General features: G+C 34.0%; 1 protein-coding gene across 3 annotated transcripts; it reads left to right on the top strand.

The window, feature by feature from the left end:
- The first annotated feature begins 1,078 nt into the window (after positions 1 to 1,078).
- LOC132550372 (N-fatty-acyl-amino acid synthase/hydrolase PM20D1.2-like) lies at positions 1,079 to 13,585 on the top strand. 3 transcript variants are annotated; one of them, XM_060214428.1, is made up of 11 exons: positions 1,079 to 1,344; positions 1,946 to 2,178; positions 3,526 to 3,612; positions 4,442 to 4,578; positions 4,956 to 5,075; positions 5,797 to 5,872; positions 6,471 to 6,532; positions 7,469 to 7,547; positions 7,743 to 7,814; positions 8,035 to 8,200; positions 11,155 to 13,585. In XM_060214428.1, exons 1-11 carry the CDS (start codon positions 1,080 to 1,082, stop codon positions 11,382 to 11,384), a joined length of 1,527 nt encoding a protein of 508 aa, XP_060070411.1. In that variant the 5' UTR covers position 1,079; the 3' UTR covers positions 11,385 to 13,585. The 3 variants fall into 3 exon arrangements, with proteins under 3 accessions (XP_060070411.1, XP_060070428.1, XP_060070421.1); XM_060214445.1 differs by having other exon boundaries at positions 1,269 to 1,344; positions 2,022 to 2,178; XM_060214438.1 differs by having other exon boundaries at positions 1,323 to 1,344; positions 2,004 to 2,178.
- Positions 13,586 to 16,318: the final 2,733 nt, after the last annotated feature.

The following is a 16,318-nucleotide window of genomic DNA, read 5'->3' as shown; positions in this document are numbered from 1 at the left end:
TTACAATCCCAGACCAAATAAAATGTTTTGATTACGTTCAAAACGGACAACAATGACCCTACAACAGGTAAAAAACTTGAACAATGGGTATGTGATGCCACACCGCAAGTGACATGTACTAGCTTGGTTACCTCTCACAAATGCATACAAGACCTGTACATTTATAGGAAAAGAAGTTTGAACAACATGTATTCATCTGAAGCTGCGTGTTGTCGTTTATAAACAAATGACACCATAACTGAGTCTGGCTTGTTGGAAACGAATGCAATAAGTACTTCTACTTAATACTTGTATTATCATTAGATGTCGATTGTGTCTCAAATGAAGTGCACTGAAGAGAATATTTTATGTTATATATTAGCAAGCAAAAGTATATCAATATAAAATTAGATATAGAACAATTACGTTGTCCTTTGCCTCAGAATGGAAGGGAATAGACAATACTCCTCCTTCATATAAGTATACCTTTATTATATTGGAGGACTGTGTGTCTCGGTATATCATAAAGCTACACAGATGCTGGTAGGGATGTTTTACTCAGCTATCGACCCAAAATGATAATTATTGAGTGGAAATGATGTATCGAATGTCTTTAACAAGTCTGAGAGAAAAATATGCAATGTAAAAAAGTGGATTACAGGCCCCTAGGACCTTTTGCATTTTACAATTGAGGAAAAGAATATCATCTTCAGATATGCTTTAGTGTACCCTGAAATATCTCAGAGTTATCAAAACTTTGAGGATGGATGCGTTTTGTAACCCTCTTAGTATGGAAACTCAAGTATTTTTTGCGATCTGCTCTGTTAATCAGTTTTAGTTATCTCCCTTCGACCGAAATCCAACAAATGACTACCCCTGACGATAGTAAATCTTATCATCCAATATCGTTTTAAACCCTTACTTGATTTTGATGATAGAAAGTTAAACAGAATCAATCCAGTTCAAAGAGTCGTATTACACATGCACTTTCTAAATCGTTCCGGATCCGTCATCCGGTACCACTTTCAAGCAGTTTAGAATCGCACTAAGGTGACAATCTGGAGTTAATGGCCTCCATGTAGTACCCGTTATCATTCACGATGCAACACTTATTGAAAAGTATTCTATCTTTATTTTCTGTTGTCCTAAGTGTAGTTATAACTGTGATTGTTTTAAGAACATTGACATTTTCGGTGCGGACAGACGACGTGACACCTTGTGCCAAAAGTGATGAGGACTTTGTGCAGGCAACGCCTGCGGTAGTAGAAAGATTTCGGCGATCGTTGAGGATGCGGACTGTAGCCACAAGTCCACACGTATACGACGAAGAAGAACTCCAGAAGTTAACGTCGTTTATTAAATCGGGTAATTGACCATAGACATTTTGAAATACCGGAAATATAAACTTAAGTCCTTCTGTCAGCTATCTGTTGCATACTATAAACCATACTGAAAGTGGAAGTGCAATTGTAAACAGTAGGAAGCAGGATTACTGGTTACACTAATGCTTAATCTGAACAGCGTTGCACGTCACCATGACAACACACTGAAATATTTTCGAGAGTAACAAGCCGAATGGCTAGGGGAGATAAACATGACACCCATGCACATGTTTAACAACATACATGCCAGCTAGATATAAACATGTAAGCTAATTACATATACATTGGTCTTTGAATTAGCATTTAGACTTTATCTGGTACAAAATTATCTCCCCTGGACCACATCCCAGTGATTTTAGCTCCAACAAAACCACTTGATACACAAAAGTAGAGCTTTTGAGTCTGTAAATTTGAATATACCAGTATTCAGTATTCAAATAAAACATACATCATACATGGACTGTTCAGTTTTTAATGTGATTTCCTCATGTACCTTTAAGAAAAATCATATAGCTAATATATTATTGTTGCAATCACTTTCTTGAAAATACCATCTGATGAGATTCTCATATGTCATTTTGTAGCCTATCCAAATATTCACTCCTCATCGTTTGTTACTTGTGAAGATGTAGCAAACCACAGTTTGTTATATACTGTCAGGGGAGAGAACTCCAGCCTCACCCCATACATGATAACAGGACATCTTGATGTTGTACCAGCTGACCCTAGCTTGTGGGACCATCCTCCATTTGGGGCAGAGATCCATGATGGTTTTATCTATGCTAGGGGAACAATCGATGACAAACACATTGTTATGGTAAGTATGCTGCTATACTCCTTCAGTAGCAAATTTTTGGCAAGTTGAAAATCATTTTCTTTCTTTGGTCCGGAATAAATAGAGAAATATTTATTTGCATACAGCTAGGCTGTAACACAGCTAATTATTCAGTTTATTGATAAATATGATGTTTGTTGGGTTCATCTGGTACACTTGATTCTCTGTTCTAGTAAAGAACTCTTCTCGACGGTTATCAACAACACAAAGTCAAAATTCAACTTAGAACATTTAATAATACAACAAAACAGACAATATCTATTATGTGTACAATTTTCACACCTATCTCATATGGTGTAATAAATTGCTCCCAGATACACCTTGCCACAGCAACAGACCCCAAAAGAAATATATTGGACTTTATTCCTGATTATTGACAATTTCCGGTTAATAGTAGATAAACACTGTTTAGATTAACCGAGTATTCACAAGAACACCAGTAATACTGAAGATTACTCACAAAATACAATAGACATGTTTTTAATCTTACTGAACTTATTTAGACAACCAGTCTCCTTATACTAATGTTGATCAGGTTGACATGTTGGAGAATATTGGTGAATATTGGAGACTAGAAATGATATGAAGTTATAAATCTAAGGAGTTACTTCTGCAGTAGATTCCATTATTATAGTGGATGTAAAAATGTCGGAGTAATGCCTATGTCACAAGAGAACAACCGTTTTGGGAGAGGATTAAGTGAAATTATATTGCCAATTATCTATACTAGATGTCAACCAATGGAAATACATGATACAAATTGAGTAAAATGGGTGTAAAAATTCTCCGGATTTTACCTGTACATAGAAGTATAAAATAGAATATGATGTTCTCTAATACAGCAGGCTGTAGACTGTCATTAGAAATTGGAAACCTAACAGAATAAAAGGGATGGTAGATAAATGACGGAAAACATTCTTTTTGATAAGTAATAGTATATTACATTATACCATTATTTTAGAAAACTGAACCATGAGTAGATATCTAGGTAGCGACAGTATATTAGATTGTGATGGTAACTGGTTGTAATATGCCAATGCCCCTAAACTTGTGCGGACTTGGTTAACATATACAATGTATGTACTAAAACTAAAGATAAATTTAACATTTAAATATACTGCAAGTGATCATTATATATACAACTGTAATACTTCAATACTAGCTATACAAATTATAATGAAAAGATATGTTTGTCACTATCATTCATGCAGACTGTAACTTATTCTATGTACATACTGTTGAGGTCCATACAAGACAAAGTAAAGGGATTGTTAAAGATGACTTGCTAATGTATTTATGTGCTGGTGAATGATTTTGTTTTCTTTACAGGGAGTTTTGGAGGCGTTGGAGCACCTGTTATCTAGAGGGTTCAAACCACAGCGGTCATTCTACATTGGCTTTGGGCATGATGAGGAGGTAATTAAGTCTGTGGTAGAAATAAGAAAGGATATTCCTAGGTTCTGGACATTAAGAAGCCAATAAATCTGAGGAGAAAATAGTTTATTTAGTTTTAGTGTAATTATATGTACAGGAGATAGGATAAAAAAAAATAATGGAGGATGATATACCTGTTTAGCTTTAACTCGTGGAGTCGCATGCTACAAATACTAAAGGAACTTAACTTTGAGCTTGAGAAAACAAGTAAGTTGAAATGTTTTCTGGGAGTCAATACCTCTAACTGGAACATGAAATGAGATATACCTAGTTATAAAGTTAAGGTAGTGGAGGTCAGGATTTTTTAAAAATTTTTATTAAGAGGTGAATGAAAGGAAGAATCATTGGCTTTTTTTCTGCCATATAAGAAGTTCTGTGTTGTTTTAGGTTTTTTTGTTGCCTAGGCATACTGCGACTGATGGGTCACACTCTATCCATCAAGTGGTACATCATCTTGTTCAGGAAATATCCTGAGAAATACTGCAACACTACAAAAGCAAAAGTTGACAATTATCAAACATTGGATAGTAGAATATTTGATGCTGAAAGCTTGTCCCATGTGTCTTAATGACTTAAAAATAAATTTACCAACTGTATGAGCAGTTCAATTTCATCACTTAAGATATAAATAACAAAGTATCGACAGAGTTTGGAGATAGTTTTACTGTCTTATTTGCTTATCTCCATAATTTAAAACATCTGGATCTTAATATGATGTATTAAATATGATCAGCTAATATCAAGAAACATACAGTAACAAATGGTGCAAATGGTGAAGTTTTCCATCTTACATGATTATGTTTGTGAACAGGTAACAGGTTTAGATGGTGCTCGATCTATCAGTAACCTGCTGTGGTCACGAGGTATTCGCAAGCTGGAGTTTCTAGTGGATGAAGGACTGACCATTGTAAACAATGTTATACCAGGGATAGATAGACCTGTGGCACTGTAAGTATTTCTGATGTGAAATACCCTCTACACATGTTGTCATATGTACTCTTGATTGTTAAAATATTTATTGATATCCATGTTACTGGAAAGATGGATTCAAGGACTGTCACTATCTGAGTAAGGCTGAAAAGCCAACACTTATCCTTTGACTCAAGCAGGCTGGCGCGTGATTTCAGGACAATGGAATCACATTTTGCGGCTCATTGCTACTGAATTTTAAAGAGATTTGTGAGGGCTTACCACCACATTTTGGCTGATTGTCGCATAATTCATATACTTCAATGGGAAACAGAAGAATTGAACCACAGTATTTAATTTGTAATACTGGGATGACCTGTAACTAGTATGTATCATGTACATTGTATCTTCCACAGGATAGGTACGGCAGAGAAAGGCTATCTGACCCTGAAGTTAAACGTCAAATGGGACACAGGTCATTCCTCCATGCCCACTAAGGAAACAAGCATTGGAATAATGGCTAATGCTATTTCAAAGTAAGACACAGGGTTTGATTGGTTTGTTAAATGCCAGTCATATGAACTTTGGATGCTAGCTGGTACAGTTCTCTGGACTTCAACATTACTGATGTGTTGAATGTAGATTGATTGGTTTCTGAAAACCAGCATACCCACTTCAGTAGTACTGTTGTGTAGGGAAATGTTATTCTAGCAAAAGTAAATTAGACTTCCTTGGGAAGCTGTTTTCTTATTAACACATATATTCAAAGTCACTATATTTAATAGTCTACATGTTATTCCTGTCCCTCTTATATATAGATGTTTCTTTTGATTTTCGAGTCTTATCACAAGAGGAAATGCAAACATTTAGATATTACTTTAAATAGTGTAGGCTCCATATAGAACCATGATAGTAGCTCTTCATGGTTAGTGCCATATCTAGTCATTAAAATATGAATTTCATAGTTGTAGTACTCTCTCTTATGTCTTACTGGATGTGAACAAATGTTATTGTAAAGTGGAGAAAGTTGATCAATAATGTATTATTTCATGCCTTTTGATTAAACATTTGATTCTCAAAGCAACCTGTCTGTTCAACTCCTGTTATGTTTTTGCTGTGTCTTATCCTGTCTGTCACCATGCAGCATGTCACTCTCTCTTGTAGAGTATAACACCTATTTAGTTCTTGCAGTCTTACAGACCAATATTTGATGGAATGAAATTGCTGAAATTTCATATGTCCAGGTATGATTTACAGACTGACAACAGACTGCCATCCCAGCATGTTTGGACAAGGACCTGAGATAGACACTTTCCAGCATCTTGCTTCACATGTTGGTGTTCCTGAATGTCTAAGTATACATGAATATAAAATATGATATGAGTCAGAGAAGTAACAATTAATTTGTCAAATCTGTCCATTTTATCAGGAAACAAATATACAATAACATGTCACAATAAGACGTGAGTGCTATAGGCCCATTAGGCCTCTTGTTTTGAGATACTTACATTGAAGGAACAGTTGACTTCAAAGTCAAAATGACTTCAGATTTCTAAGTATAGTGTAAATAGGCATAATATTTCAATACTGTAAAAGTTGTTAAATCTTACGGGTTCTAAATTTTGAGGATGGAATAAAAACAAAAACAAGCAAACAAAATGATATGAAAATCAATAGATGAAAAAATAAACAATATTCCATGAAAATGCTTTTCGTAGACTTTAAGCTTTTGATAAAACTGAAAAATTTGAACTGCGGAAAAGCAACTGTAAGAGTGGATTATATGCAACAGAATTAAAATATACTGTAATAATTTGCATTATGAAAGATTCCCTGAATCAAATCACATCGATTTAAACTGTGTATTCAAGGTAATGAAACTGTGAGCCAGAGTTACTGGTATTCTCAGTGATAAAATATTGTATTTATAGATGAAGTGGCCATTTCGGGTAGTGATGTCAAATTTGTGGCTGTTTAAACCCATCATATCATGGTAAGTATACTAGAACACAGAGCTTATTTACTACCTAAATATATGGTCTGATTTCACTATTACTGATCACGTCTTAAGGCAGCATGTGTAGGATCTCGTATAGTGCACACATTCATTTGAAGTTAGTGTGTAATAAGGAGTGGAAGGCCATTTAAATTGTCTGTACATCCTAAGATTAATTTCAATGCATTAATTGGCCTTGTTGGCATTTTAACTTAAATTATTAAAGAGTGACACTGATCTGCTTGATTGCTTGAATAATTTTATTTGTTATGCCAAATATTTCCTAATTCATGGCTTTTTGCAATATATCAGATATACATGTATGAATAAAGACTTATAAAATCTTTTCATCTGTAATTGTTGTATGTAATATTTTGTTAAGTACACCATTTTGTTGTTATAACTTTTCATTCTTTGAATTGACCTCTGATGTTGTTCATTCAGTATACATGAAATACACTATTTGTTTGTAACTAATATCTGGTTAGTTGATGATATTTGTTTGTAACTAATATATGATTGGTTGATAATATTTGTTTGTAACTAATATCTGGTTGGTTGATAATATTTGTTTGTAACTAATATCTGGTTGGTTGATAATATTTGTTTGTAACTAATATCTGATTGGTGGATTAAATTTGTTTGTAACTAATATCTGGTTGGTTGATGACATGTGTTTGTAACTAATATCTGATTGGTTGATGATATGTGTTTGTTACTAATATCTGATTGGTTGATGAAATTTGTTTGTTACTAATATCTGGTTGGTTGATGAAATTTGTTTGTAACTAATATCTGATTGGTTGATGATATGTGTTTGTATCTATTAGCTGGTTGATTGATAATCAGACCTTTCTGTATTCTTGGTCTGGCTAAGGTAGCCTAATTATTGCTGTTTTGGAAGTTGTACCCTAGATTTTGTTTACTTTAAAGGTTTTTGTCAAAGAAGCCTTCCACTAATGCCATTGTCCGCACGGTTACGTCAGTCACCATGATAAATGGAGGTGTGAAGGTAATATTACACGTAAATATGAGTGTAAAGGTTAAATATCAGTATCACTGGCTGTGAATATGAAGTCTGTCATTGATGGTAATCATGATACATTTATATACTCAACCTTTAGAACATGAAGCTAGCATTGTTTGATGATTTGATATTCTGGTACAAAATGTACCGGCTAAGAAGATCATGTTCACTGTTTTCCAGGTAAATGTATTACCTCCTGAGGTGACGGCTTATGTTAATCACCGACTCCATCCTGCTCAGTCAATACAGCAGGTAAGCTTATGTTTGATGTGCATCATTCAAGACTTTTGAAGATTAAATATAACATTATACTTTTTGTGCCAAATGTGTGACTAAAATTTTTAATCTGTACTTTTATTATCAGATACATAGACAATATATGTGACCTTGAGAAAGATATTCTAAATATACTGATTATTTTTTTAAGCAAATAAGCAATATATGATGTAAAATTAAGATTGATTTTTTTTAGGTGATAGATTTTGACCGGCAGTTAATTGGAGATGACCGTGTCAAGATCACTGTTGAGTCATCGATGGAGCCCCTCCCTATGTCGCCCTACGGGGACTATGACTTTGGCTTCCAGATGGTAAAGTCCAGCATCAGACAAGTCTGGACAGAGGCCGCTGTGGCTCCAGGTAAGGTATTTTAAGTAAACTAAGGATACATTACCTTTCTGGTCATAAACCTAAAATGATGAATTTCAATATCTTTTTGAGAAATGTGATAAAGTACAGTTAAAATTGATACATGATATAAAAACGTTATACATGTATCATTTAAAATGTTCAAGTTTACCATCAAAAGGATCTCATTTCAATGTAATAACATTGAACTTGATATTTAGTATAAATAACATTTTAAATACATTCAGTAAGCTAAATACCAGTGCTTCATTAAGTGAGAAATATATTTAAAATGTTAACAATAATTTGCATGTGCATGTTGTTCACGTTTGTTTTTAATTTCATTTTTACTAACTTCCTCCGAATCACTGTTTCCTTTTGTTGGATGGAACTTATATTATGTATTAGGAAATCATCAACTGTGTACGTTGTAGATATATACACTTTACTTGGTAGATGGGAAGTATTTTTCTAGTAATATCCGTTCATTTGGCTTAGACCCTCTATGGTGAAAGTTAGTGTATAAGATATCCCGTTAACTTCTTCACCAGGTTTAGTTATTTATGCTGTGGTATGATGTAGTATCTTTCTCTGCCTGATTATAGAATGAAGTATAATTGACGACCAAGGTGAATTTAAGTATATAGATTGTATACAACATATCCACCCTTAAAAACAAATTTATTGATCGAGCTATACCTTGGTGTGGTGTTGTATGTTTTTGGAAGTCTTCAGGTTGAAGGGTCAAATTAACTCTTGGCCATATAGAGATACTGATGTACTTGTTTTTACCTTGTTATGGTGGAGGCCAGTTTGGATGAATAACAGACTACTGATATCATTATATTATACATGATTTGAACATTAGGCAGCAGTTTGCAGTGCATTATGGATAAGAAGTATTGGAAGATGAGGGAATGTACTTGTTATTTCAGTCAGTCTGTTGACATTTCAGGAGTAATGATAGGAAACACGGACACCAAATACTACACTCGACTCACACGTAACATCTACAGATTCAGCCCTAGCGTTATGTATCCAGAAGATCTGAAAAGATTCCATGGCAACAACGAACGCATATCGACTAGAAATTTTGAACAAGCTATCAACTTCTATGTTCACTTAATACAAAACAGTGAGAAAGATGGCATCTCTCAAACCCATACACACACAGAGGACTTGTAATTCAGGCCAGTAAAAATCCACTCATTTACAAGGATATGTTAAACATCAGCAAATTCCCTGACAAACAAAATTCCAGCAATTTGTTTCCCTAACACAAAATAATTGAACATATGTTTTCCTGGAGCACAAAATATTAAATTATGTTTCCCTGGCTCACAAAATATGATCATGTTTCCCAGGAACACAAAATATTAACTTATGTTTCTCTGGCACACAAAATATGAGCATGTTTCCCTAGCACACAATATATGAGCATGTTTCCCTGGTACACAAAATATTAGCTTATGTTTCGCTGGCTCACAAAATATTAACTTATGTTTCTCTGGCACACAATATATGAGCATGTTTCCCTGGTACACAAAATATTAGCTTATGTTTCCTGGCAGGCAAAATCAGAATATGGTGAATATTGCATATCAAATTAGACACTCACCATGGAGCTATTTAGTTCTCCTTGGATTACCAAGGTGCAATAGGATGAACAATATGATGACCCAGATTGAAAGTTATGGAAAATCTAAATGATTTGAAAGAAATATTCAATCATAGATGTGGAAATATATGAACTGTATTATTGAATCGTTTCTATTAATTGGATATTTTTAAAAGAATCAGTGCGGTAGAATTGGGATGTGTAACAGGTTATGACAAACCCTGAAGACGAAAAGCCACAAATTCATAAACAAAATTTGTGCCTATTTTCTTACTCTATTATGTGTTAGATATGTTTGGGCTTCAATAATAACTTGCTGAATGAAAGCACACATTGAATGATATCATGCCCACTTTCTGAAGTATTGTCAGGCCTTTCTCTGTCTACCATGTAACTGTAGTACATGTATAACTGGGAAGTTCATCTTACACCGCTAATACATGTACCAGCATTTCATTTTAATCTGACGATATCCCTTTTTTTGATTTAATAAGAACTTAAATGACTGTTGAATCCTCATAGCATTGCTACAAAAGTTAAAGACCTTGACTGTGTAGTCTATGTAAATTCTCTCAATGTGTCACTCAGTGGGCCTATCTGTGTGTTTGAGCATCAAATGATTTAACGATCATAAAGCAATTATTAGGTAGTCACAACTTAATCATAGTAAGTAACCAATGTAGTGAAATTACCTAAATATGTGAAGTTCTATCTCACTTTGGCTTCAGCTTGTCACAGCACACATGCAGCCATTGTTTGTCAATATGGCTTCATTGTCTTGCCAGACAGATTAGAATACTTTGTATCGCACTAAACTCTTAACAGAACATTTGTCATAATTGTTGCATGAATTGCTAACTTTTATGAAGTTCGTTGTAGGGTTGCAAAATATGAAATGTCCCTTTAATGTAGTGATAACCTAGTGATATACTAAATGCACTTTATGAACCCTCTACTTTACCTAAGACCCGTCCTTGTGTAAAACGTGTTGAAATCTTGGTATGGCATATTATAAGTCATGCGATACTATAGTATATACATTTGTAAATTTTGTTTCTTTGTTTATTTTGTTTCAAAGATGATATACAGTATATCAGGTAGTCTTTCACAATTTGATTATATTGAGAAATTGTACTATTAAACTGTTTTTCACTCACCTGAAATCTCAATTATAGCTTTGAGGAAATTTAAGACTGATATGAGTCAAACAATCGCAATTTATTATACAGAGAGTAGATGTCTTTAAGGAAGCTGCACCGAAAAAAATAATTAGTCTTTGATAGGTAAATTTTGTAGAGAACTTCACCTGTCCAATGTTTTAGTAGGTTTACCTTTTATTTCTGAACAGGAGTTATGATTGGCAACACGGACACCATTCACTACACTCCATTCACCCACAACATCTACAGGTTTAGTCCCACGTTCATGTTTCCTGACGATATCCCACGATTCCACGGGAATAATGAACGCCTTTCTGTAAATAATTACGAACAAGCTATTAACTTCTACAAACACTTAATACAGAATGCTGATGTTGGATCATTGCAGACTCATCACAAACATGGAGAGGAACTGTGAACAGAAGGTTTATTTTCATAAATATTTTTTTCATTTGTGAACAGATCGGATTGCTAGTGACGTTTTTTCACTTTTCTCATTTCAGGGCATTTTAAAATATTTTACGAAGCTTGGCCTTTTATTTTATTATGCCATATTATGTCATATAACAACATGTTACTAAAAGTAAGATAAAGAGATAAAGTAACAATATAACACCTGTAAACTTTGATATAATTTATCAGCTGTGATAATTTTTGTTTACAGATGTTTTAGTCACAATATGTTTTCTTTGTGTGAACAAAAAGCAAACTATTGATCATTTTACTGATAAGTTTAAAAGTAACTCCTCATTTCAATGAATGCCTGTGTCATGAAAGTGTATTCATGTATTGCTTGTATTTCTAACTATTGATTTGTATGGTTACAGTATACATGACAATGTTCATTGTCTGGTAGGTGTTGTGTCTGTAATTAAAGAGAAGGTTGTGAATTGTGCTTTCCAATTTTGTTTTTAATAGTTAATTTATCTGTATTAAAGAACAATTATGAACAGTAAATTGAAATATGTTTGAACAGTCCCACATCATTTTAAAGTTGTATTTTGCCTCTAATGAGTTCTGAAATAGCTGTGTTGTATGTAAATGTATGAGGTTTGAAAACAAATCAGGATTATGTTGAGTGGAAGGACAAATGATATAAGAGAATGTAGTGTTCCATTCATGCGGACGTTTGTAGTACATTCACTTTTGTCATGATACCTAATTCTTATGTCCCTATAAGGAAACTGGGCCATTTTGATTTACCAGTTTAATCAGTTTGAGTAGGGTCAATATTGGTTCATGACATAAGGATGGACCTACTGATCTTATTTTAACTGTCACTGTCAGACTAGCCTTGACTGAATCTTCAAGGCTGTAACATTATTGGAAGGTCTGTCTCTATCTATACTAGTGTAGCACTGATTTAAACGTTTACTTGATCCAGCTGATGTATTGCACGTGATATGGTACGTGAATAGCAGCTTTATTAAAATGCCAAAGCTTCTACATAAACATTAGATATGACATTGTTAGACATTCCAGTATGTTTACTTTAAGATAATTAATTTGTGTTGATGATTTATTTTTGTTGATTACATGGGTAATATGTATCCATGAATTCACGATTACTTCCACAAACTATTGAAATTATAAGCAATAGAATAGTATTTTGGGAAACCACGAAAATTGAGCCCTATGAAAATATATGTTTTACTGTATATGAAGTGATCTCTTGCGAAGTTATTACCTTGTTGCCAACTATTATAATGATGTTTTATACATTTTCGTTTTGTATTGTCTGTAATAAGTTTTAATTAAGATGTAATACATGTGTGTGTAATTATCCATATTTAGTATCATTAGCTAGTCGGTAACCAGTAGTGAGCCAAGAGATGGGAAGTACATGTAGTTCTATGTGAGGGTGTTGATGTCACTTCATCATCAATATACTCCCAAATCAGAGTGACAAATTGGCAACTAGCTCAGAGCAAGGATGTTTGCATTGCTCCATCGTCGATATATTTTCCTAAGTCACAGAGGGAAAATGGGAGGTAACTCTGTAAAGGTGTTAGTATCAATCTTCGATATACTCACTATGCCAGAGAGAAGCAGTCAGCAGTAACTTCTGGTATGGATGTTTGTATTACTCCCATCTTTGAAATACTCCAGCGCATATGTAGAACCTTTTTTGTCATTATTTTTTAGGAATCAACAGGTAATTTGACCCATCTATACTGAAATATGCAGATATAAATGTTACCAATTATTTGTATTCATTTCTGGAAAATATCAGGATTTTTTTTATGATTAAATTGTGATATGTACATGCATACTCATTCCTACGTGTGATTGTACTGAGGGAAGTATACAGATTATCATGAGTCTGAATGTCAATTTCCATGTTATTAGAGGTCCTGGTAACACTCCACAGGTTCTTCTGTTGTAATTTGATTGAACATGACTTGAGCCAATCATTGTGGTTAATTGTACATTACCTTAAATTGTGTGATTGTCCTTTGTATAATGATTGTCATAATGACAGTTTGTCATTACAAAGGTTAGTTAATCAAACAAACTGTTTAACCCTTATCATACAGTATGTTTCAAGGTTTGTAAAAGAAAAGGTTGTTTTAAATATTTTCTATATGTATTTGTGTATAATATGTAAAAAGGTATAAAACTATGCAAATTTCTTAAATAACAGATTATCCTTTTGGAAATTGTGCTTATGTTACCAAAAGGATGTTTTTGTGATATTTTATATTTTACACCTAATAAGACATGGTCTTGTTTTCTTTGCTCACTTACCTGAAGGACATTGACCCCTTTTTTAAGGTCACAGAGGTCAAATAATCTAACCCCCTCCCCCCATTGCCTTTCTTGGGATAAGTCCAATGCTGTTTGAAAAATGAAAGGTAACATTTCCCTTCTTAAAAGTAAAAGAGCCAAATAAATTTGACCTTGACCAACATTGTAGATCACTAATGTGTTTGCAGACAACATTGACTTGTCATAATTTTGTATATATCTCTTAATGAAATGCATCATTGTGTTCACAGATAATATTTGAATTATTTCCCTTTGTCCATTCCTCAATAGGTTTTGACAAGGAGCATATCAGTAAGACTTTAAGACAGAAGTCATTTGAACATTTTTTTACAGCCATGTGATAATAAATGGTAAACATTAAAAAATGGTTTATTTTCTTTTTTGTTATTTTTTCTGTTGTATGATAAATAAAACGCAGATAATAAGATCTTCCAGGGGCAAATTCCCCACTACACCATCTTAGTGGTATATATTGTAAAGCAATACTTAAATTTAGCAGCTCCTAGAATTCTATTCATGTTATCATAAAATTACAGCCAGGACACATAGAGTTTACAGGCTACTTCACTTCCTTCTCTACCATTCTCATTTTCTTGTCAATTCTACTGCTGTTCTTCTTGTGTTGATGAATAAGTAGGTGGTCTCCTTTGACCTTCTGTTTTGTCTTGATGTTGAGTCTAATTTAAGTCTTATGAAAGACTCATACTCCCATAATTTAGTCAGGATATCATTGTTAATATCTCATTGGGAATGAAGGAAATTGGAAATGGCCTTTAGTTTTGTGTTGTGTCCATCCATCTATCCATCCGTCCTTCCATCCTTCTTCCACTGTCTTCTCCTGGCTCAATTCCCTACCATTTATGTCACTGGAACTCATACCCAGGGTATGGGTTCACCTTGGTGAGATGGTGTGTCATTTTTTAAAGCAGGTTGCTCTAACCTACACTTTGACCTTTGATTTACATGAAATAAAGTCTGGGCTCTATCTCTTACACTATTTGTCACTAGAACTTCATATTTGTGGGTATGGAGTGCCGTTGGTCAGGTGGTTTGTCATGTTTTAAAAGTACATATTTGTAGGTCTTTCTGACATTCAATTTGATCTTTGATCTACATCAAGGAAAAAGTGTGTGAATGTTCTCTCTCCTACATTACTTGTCACTGGAACTTTTGGGTATGGGTTCACCTTAGGAAAATTATGTGTCCTTGGGGCAGTGTAATTAGCCACATTTTCCTGATCTTTTTACATTATATACATTTGTTAACTGAAGTTTTTCTTACTAGTCATTGGAAAATAAAAATATTGATACTTGTGATTAATATTACACTAGCATTATTTGTGAGGATCTTCCATCAGTTGTCATCTGCTAATTACTGTGGGACAAGTCTGTGCATATTGGTGCTGAAGCTGTCAACCTATATTACAACAGAATGCATAGCTTTTGAGTGTGACATTGTGTAAGGGAAATACCTTTGTGTTACATGACACATGTCAATGGCATTTCAAAACCAGAAACTTTCTTAGCCACCATATTTAAATTGGACAGTGCACTTATCCACACTGACCCCCTATAAAGAGATTAAGTCAGTAGTTCAAGTCAGACCCCTCAGCTAATTAGTAGCACTCTTGTTCAAGGGGCAATAACTCTACTTTTTGGGCATTGATGACCAAAATATTGACCAACTCCTATCTCCACTTTCTCACTGATAAGACCTGAGAATTTTTTTTCATCTGCTCTTACTAAATACTCTTGTTTTTTCTGCTTGTGGTGTGTTTCTAGAGGCCTTTTCTCCACACTGCGTAAGCTATTTCCTAGACATTATATAACCCTGATTTGATAACCATTTAATTCAACCTTTCCATTTTGATCGTCTTTTTTTCATTTATTCCTTTTCTCACCTTCTGACCAATTTTCTGTATGATGTTACCAGAAAATAATGTTAATTTTGTTTTATTTATGGGTTTGGAATGACTCAACATGTACCGCTGTGATTCTTTCTGATGAGAAATGCTACATGTCCAGACCTGATGGAGTTTTCATGAAAACATGTCTTAATGGTATCCTGAAGTAAGTTATCTGTGAGAGAGATAGGATGGCCTTCACCTGACTTGTAAGAGCTCTACGCGGTTGTGTTACCAATGCCGTGACCAGAACCTCTGCAAATCCTATTGATCCGAAGAACAGATCTTGTTTTATTGACGGGATTTCTCACTGGTGAATGGGAGCATTTTTCTCCAACAACTTCCAAACTCTTAATGTTTTGGTTTCATTTTCCTCTATGATGGATAACTGCACACTTATCAATTGGTTAGACAGAATATAAAGCTATTTGAATTACTGTTGGTAGGACTTTTATACAGGAAATAGTAAATTTATATTTTGGAATCCATCATTTTTTGAAACTGAAATAATATATAGATACAGTTTCAGTGTATCAAATTGTGAAATATAAGTGATCTGCTCTAGTCCTACATTGTCTTGTTCAAATTGAATAATTGCTGTGAAATCCTGCACTCTAGATATATTTATATCTGTAGACGTGTACATATAAAAATAATTGCAGGTTTTTTTGTGGCAGTGA

The sequence above is a fragment of the Ylistrum balloti genome, unplaced genomic scaffold (genome assembly GCF_031769215.1).
Source record: "Ylistrum balloti isolate Yb309-2 unplaced genomic scaffold, AGI_CSIRO_Ybal_v1 Utg369624, whole genome shotgun sequence".
Classification (NCBI taxonomy): Eukaryota; Metazoa; Mollusca; class Bivalvia; order Pectinida; family Pectinidae; genus Ylistrum; species Ylistrum balloti.
This window is presented reverse-complemented; position numbering and strand designations above follow the sequence as displayed.

Coding starts and splice junctions, on each gene's coding strand:
- LOC132550372 (XM_060214428.1), top strand. CDS start 1,080: ATGCAACACTTATTGAAAAGTATTCTATCTTTATTTTCTGTTGTCCTA. Junction 3,613..4,441: donor GCTTTGGGCATGATGAGGAG/GTAATTAAGTCT, acceptor GTTTGTGAACAG/GTAACAGGTTTAGATGGTGC. Junction 5,873..6,470: donor TCCAGCATCTTGCTTCACAT/GTTGGTGTTCCT, acceptor TTGTATTTATAG/ATGAAGTGGCCATTTCGGGT.